At 41.1% G+C, this 17068-nt stretch overlaps 1 protein-coding gene across 1 annotated transcript in view; it reads left to right on the top strand.

Annotated features, from left to right (window-relative positions):
- The window catches only part of megf10 (multiple EGF-like-domains 10), a gene marked incomplete at its 3' end in the record, with an annotated part of 63166 nt that extends 51273 nt beyond the window's left edge, over positions 1-11893 (top strand). The window contains exons 12-25 of the mRNA XM_083983746.1: positions 931-1094; positions 1704-1806; positions 2344-2490; positions 3114-3248; positions 4359-4487; positions 4616-4744; positions 5346-5474; positions 6246-6374; positions 7080-7307; positions 7447-7562; positions 8373-8493; positions 8797-8841; positions 8934-9143; positions 11727-11893. Of these exons, the coding sequence (XP_083839872.1) occupies positions 931-1094; positions 1704-1806; positions 2344-2490; positions 3114-3248; positions 4359-4487; positions 4616-4744; positions 5346-5474; positions 6246-6374; positions 7080-7307; positions 7447-7562; positions 8373-8493; positions 8797-8841; positions 8934-9143; positions 11727-11893 (1952 nt within the window). The remainder of the gene's footprint in view (positions 1-930; positions 1095-1703; positions 1807-2343; positions 2491-3113; positions 3249-4358; positions 4488-4615; positions 4745-5345; positions 5475-6245; positions 6375-7079; positions 7308-7446; positions 7563-8372; positions 8494-8796; positions 8842-8933; positions 9144-11726) is intronic.
- Positions 11894-17068: the final 5175 nt, after the last annotated feature.

Here is a 17068-nt window from a genome sequence, read left to right as displayed (position 1 = left end):
GTGTTTGCTTTTTAATTAAAGGCCCATAGTTTCCTTGGTTCCTTGTGTAGTGATCACTGTCAAACTTTCACAGTATTTTTTTAAATATATTTTATTTCACAAAAATCTAAATCATCGATACAAATCCATGCAAAATTAAACCAAAAGGGAAGGACAAAAAACAACAGAAAGAAAAACGAAACAAAAAACAGTAGCAACAACATTAACAACAACAAAAACACAACGAAGGTGAACTTACGTACTTTCATGGTATTAATATATTGTACAAAAACTAATGGTCATCTACTTTTCTATAATTTGGATTTTGAAAAAGCCTCTTTTTATAAGACATGACCATGGTTAAAGGGACAATGAGGAGTTTCTATTTGGTTATAAAAAAGTCTCATATTAATGTGGATGAATCTACGTTACCACTTGTTAATGGGCCCATTTTCGATAAATATATCGTTTTGTCTCTATCGTTATTTTGTTATTATTAGTGGTGGCGGAAACGCTGGTCGAGTCGACCAGCGTTTCTTTACTTTTGGTTTCGTGGCGAGTCATGAGAATAACACAGTCGAATCACCGTTTATGGTCGGAACTACGACGGTATGTGATCGTCTTCGAACCTCTGACTTTAATTCTTGATGAATGAAAACATGAGTCTGTCTTGCGCCGGTCAAAGAATTTCACGGTGCGCGGAGGCTCATAAATGTAGTGTGAAAACGCTTCGCTTTTCCAAAACTCCTCATTGTCCCTTTAAGTAGAACAAGCCTAGTTATATTATTAACTGTAGGGCACCATGTTGTAAGTTCTCTGTTGCAAAGACTTTGTTATGAAACACATCTCACCTGATGACTCTCATGGTTCACATTATTAGATAATTGTGTTGTATTTAATGTGCAGCTACTGTTTGGTGATTGTATATTGGATCTGATGTTGTGTCATCAGGGTGGCATGGGGTGGACTGCTCCATCAACTGCCCCAGCGGCACCTGGGGTCTGAGCTGTAACCTGACCTGTATGTGTGGGAACGGGGGCTCGTGTAACGCTCTGGACGGACACTGCACCTGCTCCCCGGGGTGGAGGGGGGAGAAGTGTGAGATGCACTGTCAGGTGAGACAACATGGACCCTCCCAGGGGCCTTTTCTTTTTGTTTGTTTCATCTGTCTAGTGGCCAGTATGGCTGTGCTCAGGGGCAGTGAGGAAATCACACACTCACATGTAACTGTTACAATAAGAAAAAGAAAACAGATTTATTTGCATTAACAGATGATCTTATTATAGCATGTTTGTGATGTATAGTATTAAGCATTTGCAGTTCATGTAATAAGATAAATAAATAAAGAAGAAGAGCACATACAGTATTTATAATGGATATAAGGAAACATGCTAGTATACTTCTAATTAACAGATGATAGTAATTGAAAAGAAAGAATAAATCATAATAATAAGATGAATAGGAATAGGAATTCCAAACATTAGGATACCACTAACACTTTTCTAATGATTTCATACTCAGCTGCAGTTTTTACACTGCAAATCACATTAGTAGTTGTTGTAGTAGTAGTTCTGACATTACTGTTCCTGTACAAACCTTTTTCACAAGCATCCTCCTCTCTGAGAGCTGCTGACCTTGTGGTTACTCTGAGGCTGCAGATTCTGACATTAGAAATACATTAATAAACTGGCATCAAAGACTAAAGCAGCTCTGATCCTCCTCAGGACGGCACATATGGTCTGGAGTGCAAAGAGCGTTGTGACTGCAGTCACGCTGATGGATGTCACCCCTCCACTGGTCACTGCCGCTGTCTGGCTGGATGGACTGGTGAGACTCTTTTTTCTTCACTGAACTTGGCATTGCAATAGAATGTGTTACACATAATATGATAATAATCTAATAGTGAAGGGATCTCTTCTAATTATTTAATGGCATCAATGATATTTAGTTGTTTTTGCCTGTTCAGTCACAAAAAGCACAGGGTTTAAAGTTTCTTTCACTCTGTAAAACTCCTCTGATTCATATTATATATAAACAGTATATATCATAATTTGTTTAATATGTCTTTCTCACATAAGAATTGGGAAGTTGTATTTAGTACAAACTGGAAATACTTTAAGGTTAGGTTAAATTCACTACTCCAATCAACTTTACTTGAATGTTGAGTTTTTTCCGTCACGTCTTATTATAAAGTGAATCCTTGTCCTAATATATGACTCTCAGCCTGATAAATATTTAATATTGTTCGTTCTTTTGTATTTATAGACATAAGTTTCATCTGTGATGTGACTGTTGCTGAAGTCAGTTTTTACTATACAAAATGTGTTTTAAAAACATCACTTGTATGTGTGTGTATGAGTGTAGGTATCCACTGTGACAGTGTGTGTGCGGAGGGCCGCTGGGGCCCGAACTGCTCCGTCCCCTGTAACTGTAAGAACGGAGCCTCCTGCTCTCCAGATGAAGGAACGTGTGAGTGTGCTCCAGGATACAGAGGCACCACCTGCCAGAGGAGTAAGTCCTGCATCAGCACCACACTGCTAATACCCCACTTTAAGGATGGAGGAGTTTATTAGAACTTTGAACTCATTTTCATTTTGTCCATTATTCAAATTGGAGGAAAGAGTTGACATAAGACGTATAAAAACCTTATAAAGAAGAAGAAACATAGATGAACATTTGAGTAGACATTAGAGTTTATAGATCCACCTCTTGCTGTACTTGCCATCAATTTGCTATATACCAATCACAGGGCCACATTGAAACAAACAGCCTCACACACCTACGTTCACACCTATTGTCAATTTAGGGTCACAGATCAACCAATAATACATGTCTTTGAACTGTGTGGGGAAACTGGGGACCACTGTGACACTCACCATGCCACCTACTGTGCTAACTGTACTGTATGGTATAGGACCATTAATTAAATTTTCATACTGACTTTACATAAAGTGGTTCCATCTGAATAGCCTATTGGTTTGCGAGAGATTCTTTACATCATCACTGAACCACATAAAATCCCTCCCTGAGCTCACTTGGACTTTTTCACCCCCAGAGCATTACAAACACCCACAGTAAAGAATCAGAGCTTTTGAAATCCATGTTAAACAAACTCTCTTCTGGTTCTGCTGCAGTCTGCTCTCCCGGTTACTTCGGCCACCGCTGCAGCCAGACCTGTCCACAGTGCGTCCACAGCAACGGACCATGTCACCACATCACGGGACAGTGTGACTGCCTGCCGGGCTTCAAGGGGACGCTGTGTAACGAGGGTGAGCACCACAGCGCCTTGTGTTATAAGCGCCTCAGGGATCAGCCCACGTGGGTCCTGCTGGTTGTAGTCCTAGAAGTGCTGTTCCAAGAAACTCTTGTTATGACACTCAGAGAAAAAAGCCAGCTGTAAATATGAATGCGTGAAGCTCATCAGCAGCCGTGGATGATGTGTGAGATCAGATTCATGGAAAAACTCCCAGCTCAACATGAACGATAGACAAACAGTGTTGGGGAAGCCACTTTGTCAGAGTAACTTGTAAAACTACATGTAGTTCAGCCTGGCTGTAGTTTGAACAAACTACATTTCTACTCCTGGAGAAATGTAGTTTGTAAAACTACAGCTAAAAAAAGTAGCTGTAGCAACTACTTATACTCATTTAACTCAGCGTTAAAAGAATAGTTCAACATTTTTGGCAAATTGGCCCATCGCCATAATCCCTATATTCTTATAGTCCCTATAGGTTTGTTACCTTTAATTGTCGATGCAAGCTGTTTTTAGAACGGCGGAGCAGAGCCGTGAGCTCGCTACACTACGGAGGCTAATGGAATTTCTTGGTTTCCCTCATCAAACTCCTCAAATACACAATCCACCAACTCCACAACGCTCTGGTGGACAAGTTGTGACCTGCACATTCACCACGCTATGACATAATAACGGAATGTTACGAGACAGAGTTGTTTTCGAGGTAAATGCAGAGACTGCTTGCCGAAAAACTGCCTCCAACGGGAACGCGCATCAGCTGTTTTGCATGAATTTACCTAGAAAACAACTCTGTCTTGTAACGTTCTGTTATTATCTCATAGCGTGGTGAATGTGCAGGTCACAACTTGTCCACCAGAGCGTTGTGGAGTTGTTGGATTGTGTATTTGATGAGTTTGATGAGGGAAACCAAGAAATTCCATGAGCCTCCGTAGCGTAGCTCTGAGCAGCTCGCGACTCTGCTCCGCCGTTCTAAAAATAGCTTGCACCGACAATTAAAGGTAACGAATCTACTCCTAAAACTATAGGGATTACAGCAATGGGCCAATTTGCCAAAATGTTGAACTATCCCTTTAAGCTATATAGTTCAACTACATGTAGTTTAAGTCTCACCAACTTTGTTTTACAGTGTGTCCCAGCGGGCGCTTTGGGAAGAACTGTGCGTGGAGCTGCAGCTGCACCAACAACGCCACCTGTAACCCCATCGACGGCTCCTGTCAGTGCTATCCAGGCTGGATCGGCAGCGACTGCTCCCAGCGTGCGTTCACACACTCAAATATTAAATAACACATGCATGATGCTTTATTTATAATGTTGGAGAGAGGATATTTCAGTTTCAATTTGATTGCAAGCTCTAACATGTTGTCTGTGTTGTCTGTGCTGCAGAGTGTCCACCTGGTCAGTGGGGACCCAACTGCATCCACACATGTAACTGTCACAACGGAGCCTATTGCAGCGCCTATGATGGGGAGTGCAAGTGCACCCCGGGATGGACCGGCCTCTACTGCACACAGCGTCAGTCGCACAAACACACACTCACACTTTGCTTTTCTCACTTGTTCTCATTTCAGACTGTTGCATATAACTGTAAATGAAACTAGACAATGTGTGGTTGTGTTTCATAGAGACTTCATATAAATGTATGGGAGATGGGGTCAGCAGATTAACTGCAGAGATGTCAGAGGAGTCTCTGATTAATGAATTGGGTTCAGCTGTGGCTCTGGCCTGAGGCTCAGAGGTTGCCACGGCAATTTAAAGGGGGTTTCCGCAGTGATAGATGCACCCCAGGCTGAGGCAGACAGGAACATCGAGGAAAAGTGTGATTTTCTGCCTCAGCGCTGGTCTCACATTTGGGCTTATTGTGACAAAACAGAAGCTCCTATCAGAAAAAGAAGGAGGTTGTGAGTGTCCAGAGGACTTTCTGAACTCGTTAATGTGTCTTTGGTGTTTCTAGATGAAATATTTTGTAAATCCATGCACCCCGAGGCACTGAGCTCTGCTGCTCTATGTGATAAACGGTTGCCGTCAAGACAACACAACCTTCATTGTGCATTTCAGAAAGACAGCATGGTGAGACTGTGACGTGAAGTGTGACGGTGTGGTGTCTTCCTTGCAGGCTGTCCTCTGGGTTTCTATGGGAAGGACTGTTCTCAGACCTGCCAGTGCAGGAACGGAGCAGACTGTGACCACATCTCTGGACAGTGCACCTGCCGCACCGGCTTCATGGGACGTCACTGTGAACAGAGTACGTTCCACCGGCCCACAGAGGTCACCAGGCCGCCTGGTGTTCTTTTCTTTATTTTATTATTTCTCAATTAGATTTTTAATCATGCTTTATCTGCTCGGGTGAGCTAGACTGTTAATTGGTGTCAAGAGGGCTTGTTTTAGTATATTGGTTGGGATCAGATAGTTTTGCTATCTCCACATTCTGGAGCCCACAAGAGGTTAAAGGGATAGTTCAACATTTTGGCAAATTGGCCCATTGCCATAATCCCTATAGTCATAGCAGTAGTTTCATTACCTTTATTTGTCGGTGTAAGTTATTTTTAGAACGGCAGAGCAGAGCGGCTAGCTGCTCAGAGCTAAGATACAGCTAATGGAATTTCTTGGTTTCCCTCATCAAACTCATCAAATACACAATCTAACAACTCAAAACACACTCGTAGACAAGTTGTGACCTGCACATTCACCACGCTATGAGATAATAACAGAACGTTACCAGACAGAGTTGTTTTAGAGGGAAATTCATGCAAAACCGCTGATGCACGTTGCCTTCAGGGACCATTTTTCAGCAAGCAGTCTCTGCATTTACCTCGAAAACGACTTCGTTTCGTAACGTTCCATTATTATCTCATAGCTATCCCTTACAGTTGCATCCGTTCATGTTCATACTGACTCTCCAATTCCACTCAGCATCATCAACTGTTTCCATAAGTCCTTGTTAGGTACTTTTTTTTCCTTTGCTTCAGATGCCTCTCAATGTCCACTGATTTATAACATCACATTTCACTTCAAGAGTGTCCTCCAGGTACCTATGGTTACGGCTGCCGACAGGTGTGTGACTGTCTGAACAACTCCACCTGTGATCACATGACCGGAACATGTTACTGTAACCCAGGCTGGAAGGGAGCCCGCTGTGACCAAGGTGAGGGTTCATCATCATCATCATCATCATCATCATCATTAAGATACACTGAGGGGTGATAAACAGAAAGAAAACAAACAATGCTATGTCTGGAATGGCGTCCCAATATAAAGTGGTCTGCACTTCAGTTCAATAAGAAAGCTGGGGGATTAGCATGCCCAAACTACTGGGCATTTATGTTAAAAAGTCTTAGTTACTGGTTTGAAGACGACAAAATATCAGCCTAGAAAGGTATAGAGCAGTATTTAATAGCACCAACCAGGTGCCAGAAGGTATATCTGTGGTTAAAATGTTCAATATAAAAGGTGGAATTGGAATAGATCTGTTGCATTTTAATTTCATATAAAAATGTAATAATAGAGAAAACAAATGAGCAGAAAAAAAAGAAATACTCAAATAAAAAAAAAAGTCACAATCAGAGACATGAAAGATTTAAAATTAAAAATCTAAATTTTTCCGGTCATCAGGGAATAAAGTATATTTTAATACAGCAGTTCAGTTTACTTTATTAAGATTACTTGACCAGTCTTTATCAATCCTCTCATTCACATTTTATTTGGTTTTATATTTTATGATGTAAATGCTCATTAAGAGAAAACAACCTCTGACTCTCTGTCTGACCCTTCCTCCTCCTCCTCCTCCTCCTCCTCCTCCTCCTCCTCCTCCTCCTCCTCCTCCTCCTCCTCCTCCTCCTTCTGTCTCCAGCTGGTGTGGTGGTGGTGGGCAGTCTCAACAGTCTGACCAGTGCAGCCTTGCCGGTGGACACGTACCAGATTGGAGCCATCGCAGGAATCATCGTCCTGGTGCTGCTGGTGCTCTTCCTCCTCCTCCTCCTCATCATCTACAGGAACAAGCAGAAGGGCAAAGAGCAGACCATGCCGGCCGTGACCTACACTCCTGCCATGAGGGTCACCGCCGATTACACCATCACAGGTAGCTCACAGCGGGACGTCCTGTTACACAATGTGATTTACTTTGTAGAATAATAAATAAATATATAAATAGTAATGATATCCTGTGAGTTGGGAGCTTAATCATCATGCTCAGATCTTCTCACCTTGATGTTTTTCAGATGCTCACCCTCCACCATGTGAGCCTCACCCCAGCAGCTACTTCTCCAACCCCAGCTACCACACTCTGACTCAGTGCATCAGCCCCCCACGAATGAACAACGGCCCCTATGGAAAGGTATGGGAGTGAGAGCTCATTATGAAGTGGGTCTGTCTACGAATAATGAATATTCCATACCACTTAAAGTTAACACCACCCTGGGGTGCTCCGTGGCAATGTTGGCAATGCCTAAAGCAGGGATCGATTCCAGACTATGCCGATCTGTATTCAAATTCAATTCAAAAGTACTTTTTTATTCCGTCATTCTCTGAGTCACTCATTATCCTGTCAATTAAAGGTCCAGTGTATAAATAATGGCAAGGTTTATTGGCAAAATCTGAATATACTACCCCTGAACATATTTGTATAAGGGTATAATCGCTATAAAATAACTCGTGCGTGCGAACAAGTGAATGCAATCTAGAATCTGAACACTAGATGTCCCCGTTTTCCCCCCATTTTACACACTGGACCTTTAAAGGCAAAGCAATGCCTAAAAATACAGTGTCTTTAAAAAAAAAAAAAAAAAGGTAACAATTATATTCACATCCAATTTATTAATTTGCTTATTAACAACTGTTACAACAAGAGCAACAGTGACCTATTGTTTGCCAATTAGGGAGCCCACTGTTGTGTTCTTTCACACTTTGCAATAAGGCTCCATTTCACCAATTATAAAGGGGTATAACTCGTGAATAAAATAGTAAGCATTACCTTCATTTTTCCAGACAATGACCAAGTTGTAATTACAGTGTTTTAACTTGTTTTTAATTAATAAAAAATAAGTAACCAACCATTTACAAATCCTTCATAAGGGTAGGCTTATTTTTGAGTGGTACCTAGGTTCGATGTTTGTCCCTTTAACTTTATGTGATGATGTATTTGCAGAAGAACAACCAGCTGTTTGTGAACCTGAAGAACGTGGGTCAGAGGAAGGGGGCTCCTCTGCCTGACCACACCGGCACCCTGCCTGCAGACTGGAAACAAGGGGACTGCTTCAATGAGCTGGGTGAGGAGGATGTAGGAGAGCGCTGTGGACACACGTATCGATGCTGCATCGATATTGGCCCTTAAATGGCTCGAAGCCTCTGTCTCACTATAGCCTATGTAGATCATCACTGTGTGTTTAGTGGACTGTTAAAAAGACATTCTGCCCCTCTACTGTTAACAGTTAGTGGAGATATGTAGTTACTGAGCAAAAGACGTCTCTCTATTGTAACTGCATTACTAAATGATGATTAGAGCAGCACTAATAATCCCTCACATCATATTTATTTCCACCATTTGATTTTCCATTTCTTCTTCATACCAGGAGCATACGGAATTGATAGGAGATACATGGGGAAATCGTTAAGAGGTACTTTTTGGATTTACACCAATTACTGCTGAAAGTGACAGTTATATTGGTATTCACTTCACTCACTGGCTCCTGTGTCTCTTATCATCCAGATCTGGTGAAGGGTACTCCCTATCACGCCAGTTCCTGTTCCCTCAACAGCTCTGAAAACCCATACGCCACGATAAAGGACCCGCCACTGCTCACAGCCAGAAACACAGAGTGTGGCTACGTGGAGATGAAGTCACCGGCCAGACGGGACTCACCGTACACTGAGATCAGCAACAGCAACCCCGCCAACAACCGCAACGTCTATGAAGTTGGTGAGGCGCTTTACTTCCCTTTGCCTGGGCTTTGTTCTCTGTGTTTTATAGGAGGTATAAAAAGGAGCAGTAAGCAAGAACAGCAGCATAACACATACAGCACATACTCCTTCAGAAACCCCGCCCAGATGGATGCTAATCCTCATCAAACATCAGGTTCAGGTTACTTTATTGATACCCAAGGGCAAACTAGTTTCGCAGTTGAGAGTCGAAACATCCATCACATCGAACAATCAAAACAAGATAAAACATAAAACAAGAAACAAATTAGAACTTACAGAAAGTGCTGCAATCCATGAAATAACAGCATGAAATAAAAACAAATAATTAAAATCATTAAAGACACCAGAGCAAATTTCCTACAGATATAGGTAAAAAAAAAAAACTGTTCAATAAAATGAATGAAATGAAAATGAATAAAAATCAGTCTATAAATAAAAAATAAGATACATGTTCCAATGTGACTTGTGCAGTTTTGTGCACCATCATCACACTTTACAATAATACTCCATTTCTCCAAAGGGGTATAACTCATGAATAAATAGTAAGCATTACTATTACCTCAATTTTTCCATTACCGTCATTTTTATAGGAGGGACAAAAGGGCGCAGTAAGCAAGAACAGCAGCATAACATTATACACCACATACTCCTCCAGAAACCCCATCCTCCAACTGGATGCACAATGATGGACTCCAGCTGCGGCAAAACAAATCTTTTAATATGAAAAGATCATCATCATGAGATCATTATAAACACAGCAGTGTATAAACTAGCAAAGCAAAGTAGGTGTGTAGCTTAGGTAAGAGGCACGGAAACATTAAAGCAGATATCAGTGGAATGTTTTTGTTAATATAAGTCCTAAATAGTCCTATTTTCCGTCAGCAATCACTTACATGAAGTATTTCAGCCTAAACACGAGTCTCTCCGTCACTCTGCTCTGCTGTAACCCAAGGAGAAAATTTTCCTTGTGGGATACAAGTGTTATCCAATGAGGAGAGAGAACGGCATGAAGGGCTGTGTGTGCAGCCAAGGGATGCGCGTGAATGTGGTGACGTAGCACGAGGACCAATTGATGCCTGACAAGGGCGGGGGCTGCTAACTCATGGTGCGTTCAAAGAAACTCGTACTTTGTGTTTTTCCTTCCTGTGAAGTCATACCAGTTCGATCTGGTACGAGTTCACGGGTCGGAAGTTACGAGTGGCCGTTATAGGGAACTTTCACAGACAACAGGATGGTAAAAACACGAGCTACGGGTTACCTGGAACGCTACCAAGTCGTAGTTGTGACTTGAAGCTGTAACTTACGGTTTCAAAAGCCTGCCTTGAACACAGCATTAGCCGAAACGGCCGTGAAGCTGATATCTGCTTTAACTACAGACACCAGTGCCTATTTAACCAGCCAGTTGGGATTGGCCATGACAGACATTTGTAGACAAAGGTGAGTGCAGGACATCTCAGCTGGGTACACCAGTCAGCTGGTGGACTGTCTAAACATCCAACAAGTTGTTACCATGTCTGGTTGAAGCAGAGAAGGACAGAGCCTGACTGCTGACAACACAGCTATAATCTGTAATCTGTAAAATTATATTTACTAATCTCAACATAAAGAATATTGGAAGAGAACTGCTTACTCCACACTGTACACAATTAGCAGTTTGCTCTGCTGAGCATTCAGCTCCTGATGACTCAGATGTTTCTCTCAGTAGTTAATTGAAACCAGAGCTAAAACTGAGGTAATACACTACACACACATGACTCTGATAAAAATATAAGTGTCTCTGTCGTTTAATGTCAAAATTTGCAACTGTTTGCAAACATGTTCCAACTTTATGAGGTGAAATGTAGTTCATAAAGCAGTTTCTGGAGACCTTTTCACCTTGATAAACCTTTTTTTTTACTCATCAGTTAAAGGGACAACGAGGAGTTTTGGAAAAGCGAAGCGTTTTCACACTACATTTATGAGCCTCCGCGCACCGTGAAATTCTTCGACCGGCGCAAGACAGACTCATGTTTTCATTCATCAAGAATTAAAGTCAGAGGTTCGAAGACGATCACATACCGTCGTAGTTCCGACCATAAACGGCAATACGGCGGCGTTATTCTCATGAGCGTCGGCGAAACCGAAAGTAAGGAAACGCTGGTCGGCTCGCCCAGCATTTCCACCATTAATTAAAATAACAAAATAACGATAGAGACAAAACAATATATTTATCGAAAATGGAGCCATTAACAAGTGTGGGTAGCGTAGATTCATCCACATTAACGTGAGACTTTTTTATAACCAAATAGAAACTCCTTGTTGTCCCTTTAAGTATGAATATGGTTGGTCAAATAACTTTATTTGAACTACAAATTACAGGGCCAGCTGTATGAATGTTAACCCTGCTGTAAATGTTTGTTTACCCTTTTATGAAAAAACAATAAACACATGTTTTAAAAAAAAGAAGCAGTTTCTGGAGGCAAGCAGGCATACTAAGCTTGACTCTGGACCAGTCTCCGCACTGAGGAGGAATTATATTTGAACTGAAAATTGTCCCCATATGTTTAAATCATAAAGTATTTATACTATCTCTTCATTTCAGAGCCAACGTTAAGCACCATCCCTCTCACTGGAGACAGCGATGGCTCCGCACAGTTCGGCCAGGATCCGTACGACCTACCAAAGAACAGCCACATCCCGTGTCACTACGACATCCTCCCAGCCAGAGAGAGTCCGTCATCAGAGCTCAAGGAGCAGGACAGTGAATGATGGTGCAGAGACTCGGCACACAGATGAGGTCTCACCTCCAGTCCACGGCCTCAGCACTGGATGATCGCTGGAGCAGGCACACCTTATACCCACGTCATACTATCACTCTATACCTTGTCATTATCAGTGTAATTATGTATCGTGACTTTTCTCCGAACACAGTGGGTACGAGTTCGGAGGTACAGCTTTTTATATTTTATAGCGTTTTTGTAAAAACCGCAATGAAGTCTTCATAGGTCATTCCATGTGTCGAGGAGAGAATGAAACCGGCTCGATGAGGTGTCGTCTGTCCGACCTTGGGTAATGACAAAAGTGTTTAGACCGTTTCCCGATCTCTCTCCAAGAACTGTATCTTATAATCTCAAATAACATTCATACTTAGATGATGGCAGAACATTTTGTGCTGTTGAACTTGGCTGTAAACACCAGACGTGACCTGCCTGCTCGTCATATCTCCACACACCCACTAATTGCTGTATAATAGTGGGCACGATGATTCTGTGATTTGGAAAAGTTGCAAAAACGCTCCTGTAATTCCACTGTTGGAAAAGTGGTTTCAGATGCTTTTAAATAATCAAAAGCACTTTGTTTCAGGCATACTGAAACCTTTATGATGTTTGTGAATAATATTCAACACCAGTCAAATATCTGTTTATAACAACAGTATTAGAAAATGGCCAATTTGGTTGAATGTTAGCAATTATATCAAAGATTAGATGTTGAAGTTTGGAGGGAGCTGCTGATGGTGATGATGTTTGCACAAAGTAATGACATCAGATGCAGTCAGCCAGTGGTGAGTTAGTATTTAAGTTAGCCAAAGTACAAAAACCATTTTTACAAACATATTAAGAGTTCCTAAGCTTTGTCGATTATATGTCATTTCAGATCCTTTCCTGTTTAATTCACCAGTAGAGTAATACTCATGTAGACTCCAGTGTTTTCATTTTATTTTAAACCACTAAACCATCTTTCATAAATCATAAATCATCACAGTTATTCATATTGTGGTCACCATCATCTGTGCCCTCCTCGTGCTGCACATTTTATGTGTGTGCTGCTAATCTACTGTGGACCATTTCAATTATTATCAAAGGTTTTTGGAACCAAGATCATGTTGATATGATCCTCGTGGCCCCGTGTCGATCCTGTTTCCAGTCTGTTGCTTGGCATGGTGTGTTTGGGCATCAGGTGAAAACATGTTAGGCCTGACCACACCTCAGTCTGAATGAGGCTCACACACTGTGATCAGATTCCAAGTCTTAAAGATGAAAAACTATTTTGGTTTATACTTAACAGGCAACCATGTTGTTTTTTGTTGATATAGGTGATTTTTTTTCTAACAAAAACAGCTTTTACTGCTCAGGTGAGCTGGTTTAAAGGGGACATATTATTCAAATATAACTTTGAAGGCTCTTTAATATTTGGGTGTTTGTCTCGCCTTCTGGCCCCCAAAATGCAAGAAATGACAAAAAAATATGCAATTTGCAGACTCCCTCGGTAGAAATCCATGTGGTTTTACGAGCTGTTCCTTCACTTGTATGGTAGTGATGGAACTAATTTTTAAATTTGCATAACCCCACCCCTACCTGGTACCAGTAGAAGGGGCGGGGCAAGCAGTGGTTCATTTGCATTTAAAGGGACAGACACTGAAACCAGCCGTTCTGAACAGGGCTGTTTAGAGAGGATGAAAAGAGCTGTGATGTTTGATCCTTGGGGGATTTTGACCAAAGCATGTCACAGACATGTCTTTAAGACACCTGGGAACTATTTTAATTTGTGGAAAAGGGGCATAATATGTCTCCTTTAAGTTTGGTTCTCCAATCCTACGGGGCTGTTTCATATGTCAGCGACTACACCAAGCCTGACAGCGGCCTCAGCTTGAGTCCCTCACACAGACAGAAGCTCCTGATAAAAGCAAATGGAAAAATGATGTCATACATGACCAAGACCTTTTCTTCTTAAGTGTCAGTAAACACAACACATGGACATATGATAACTGTGCTACATTTAGAGCTTAACGCAGTAGTTTGGTATTTTGGACTGATAAAGCAGCGAGGCTATGGCTATCTACTGAATCACAGATCAGACATGGACACCCAATTGTCATGCATTTGTCCCTGGTTCCCAGAGAGGTTGTTATTCAGTACACTGCAGGTACTTTTTGATTTTCGGAACACTTGATATTGGTGTCTGTGAAATGTTGCCGTGGCAGAATGAAGGCTACGAGCTCTGACACTGAAATTATTTCATATCTTTCTGATGACATACTGGATATAAGTTAGATGCATTCTCTTTTTGTTTAGTTTTTTTTGTTCGTTGTGTTAGTGTACTGAATAACTTTGTGTTATGCATGAATGGAGTGTTACTTAATACATTATTCTAGGCTCTGTATGAAAGTATAGACAGAGCAGCATGGTAGAGAAATTACCAAGACTACATGGAGGAGGCCCTGCTGGAACCACAACCAGGACATTCAATAGCTTTTCACTGTGTTATTACAATCCAGGATGTTTCAGATGTAAACCATCAAGAATACATGCTTTATTACTCATATTAATTTTTATTCTTAAAAAGTAAAGTTTTTAACAGATGCTTATTGCAGATGAAGAATGTGTGGCGTTGTTGGGCCATCACAAGATAAACTGCTTCCTCCTAGTGAAACCCTGATGTGTTGGTTTGTCCATCAGTTGTTTTTTCTGGTTCTCCAGCTCCACAGAATAGTAAAATAGTGTTAAAGTCATATGTTCTTGCCCCTTAAAGTGCCTGAACCATGTATATCACCCTCCAAGCAGAGCCCAAAATCAGAGCCTGTGTCAATGGCATCATGTTAAACTACTATTTACATAATCTTAAATTTCTTCAGTGTTGGTTTGTCCACTGTTCCACTGTTTTTATTGTATAAGTTGTTGGAATCCTGTTCCAGAGATAACTTCCTGATGATTGTTGTGGTTGATACTTGACCAATCACAATGAATAGCACTGCTAACACTTGCAGTTAACATCACCTGTTGAGCAAAGCCCAGATTCAGTTCCAGGGACTTTCAACCATTGATGATCTGTAGACTGAACCCAACACAACATCTGCTGAAGCAGTGGGACATGAATTCCACTTCATCTTTATATCACCAGAATTAACCCAGTCATCTGTCAATAGTCAATGAGTCATGACACAGTTGTTTATCTTTAATACTGCACAATGTTTAGGGCTCAGTGTGTCCAATGAAATACAAGCTTAAGCTGGCCTTTAGCTTTTTGAAAATTGTGACGGAAATTGTTCACATTTTAATGTTTTTTGCGGTTATAAGAATTATAATATTCCACACACAAAAAAATGTCACTTTTTAATTTTAGCTTGATTGTAGTTTGTATTTACTCTGAATGGCCTAAAATAGTAAACAGGTTTAAGCTGTTCTGAGCCTGTTTTGAGATATCTGTAAAATAATGTAAATAATGTTGCTGATGTAAAAAAGGTTAATATCACCCAGTGTCTTATGTCTGAAACTGAGGGCAGGAACACATGTGGCATTTGGTGAATCATGTAACAATTACAGTCTGTAAACTAGGAAACTTGAGACTCTGGATTTCTTTTTGTAATGTTTGTCCTTTCTAATCTGCCAGAATACTGTGTATTTAAAAGACCACTAAAGATGTTTGCTCTGAAAGAAATACCTGTTTATTGCCTCCTAAATTCTCCAGTTGGAAGATCATTTACACACACACACACACATTCCCACTGCACGAGTCACAACTTTGACTTTGTCACTATATAAAGCTTTGCAGCTTTGGGGGGAAAAACACAGCTTTAAATGACAATGTGATGAAATAGTCGACAGGAGACATGCATTTTATCATTATTCAGCACTTAAAGCAGAAGTAAGTGATATTTTTGTGTTAATATAAGTCTTAAATAGTTCTATCTTCCGACAGCAATCACTTACATAGAGTGTTTGGACCGAAACACGGGTCTGTCAGTCACTCTGCTCTGCTCTGAGCCGAGGAGAAAACTTTTCTCGTATCCTACAGTTTTTATCCAATGAGGAGAGAGAACGGCATGAAGGGCTGTGTGTGCAGCCGGGATCCATGACGAGGGCGGGGGCTGCTAACTCCATCGGCTGACAAGACGTTATGGTGCGTTCAAGGCAACCCGTAACTCGTGTTTTTCCGACCTGTGAAGTTGTACCAGTTCGATCTGGTACGAGCTCACGGGTCGGAAGTTACGAGTGGCCGTTATAGTGACTTTCACAGGCAAAACAGGTCAGAAAAACACGAGTGGGTTGCCTGGAACGCTACAAAGTCGTAAGTCGTGACTTGAAGCTGTAATTTACGGTTTCAAAAGCCTGCCTGGAACGCAGCATTAGCCAAAACGACCGGATCGCTTACTTCTGCTTTAATAATATTGGTAATGATAATTGTAAATGATTATCTTCTTCACAGGGAAGTGTAACTCAGTCTACATGTGTGAATAAATTTCCAGTAAGCTGACTCTTCAGCATGTGTTTGTATGTAGACGATACATTTATTTTTATTTCAGTAAACTTTATGGCGCAAATGTATGGGTGTATATTCTCTGACCTGTGTTATGTCAGTGTGGTTGTTTTCACTTTGATTCATTATGATCAGAGCAGAGGTCTAACCAAGGTAATGCTAACTACACACTCTCAAGTATTAGTTAAGCATTATTAATTATTTATTTAATCAGTCTTTATCTATATCTATTTATCTTTAAACTCCCCTTTTATTTTGTATTTATCAAAACACTTTGATCTGCACCCTGTGTATAAGGATGCTGTGTAAATACAGTTCATTATCATGTTATTATTTTTTACTTATCTTAGTGCTGCATTTGATGACTGGAACTTGTCAGTGGTTTTACATGAACCTCGCTGATCTGGTTTAGTGCAGCACAGTGGCACTGTGGTTAGCACTGTTTCCTCTTAGCAGGAAGGTTCTGGGTTTGCCTCATCCCACAGTCTAAAGACTTGCATGCTCTGTGGATTAGAGACGAAATTGCCTGGGTGGATAGCCTGGTTTAAATCATTTATTAATCAGGTGAAGGGATGTGTTACATTTCAGTATTGTCCAACAGAGGGCAGCATGGACCTCCCAGAACTAAATGCAAAGCAGTGTGGTCTGTGTACAGACAGCCTTCCCCAGTCAGACTGTGTTATGTGAACA

The sequence above is a fragment of the Trachurus trachurus genome (genome assembly GCF_905171665.1).
Source record: "Trachurus trachurus genome assembly, chromosome: 12".
Taxonomy (NCBI): Eukaryota; Metazoa; Chordata; class Actinopteri; order Carangiformes; family Carangidae; genus Trachurus; species Trachurus trachurus.
Note: the sequence above shows the minus strand (reverse complement) of the source record. Positions and strands in the feature narration are given on the sequence as shown.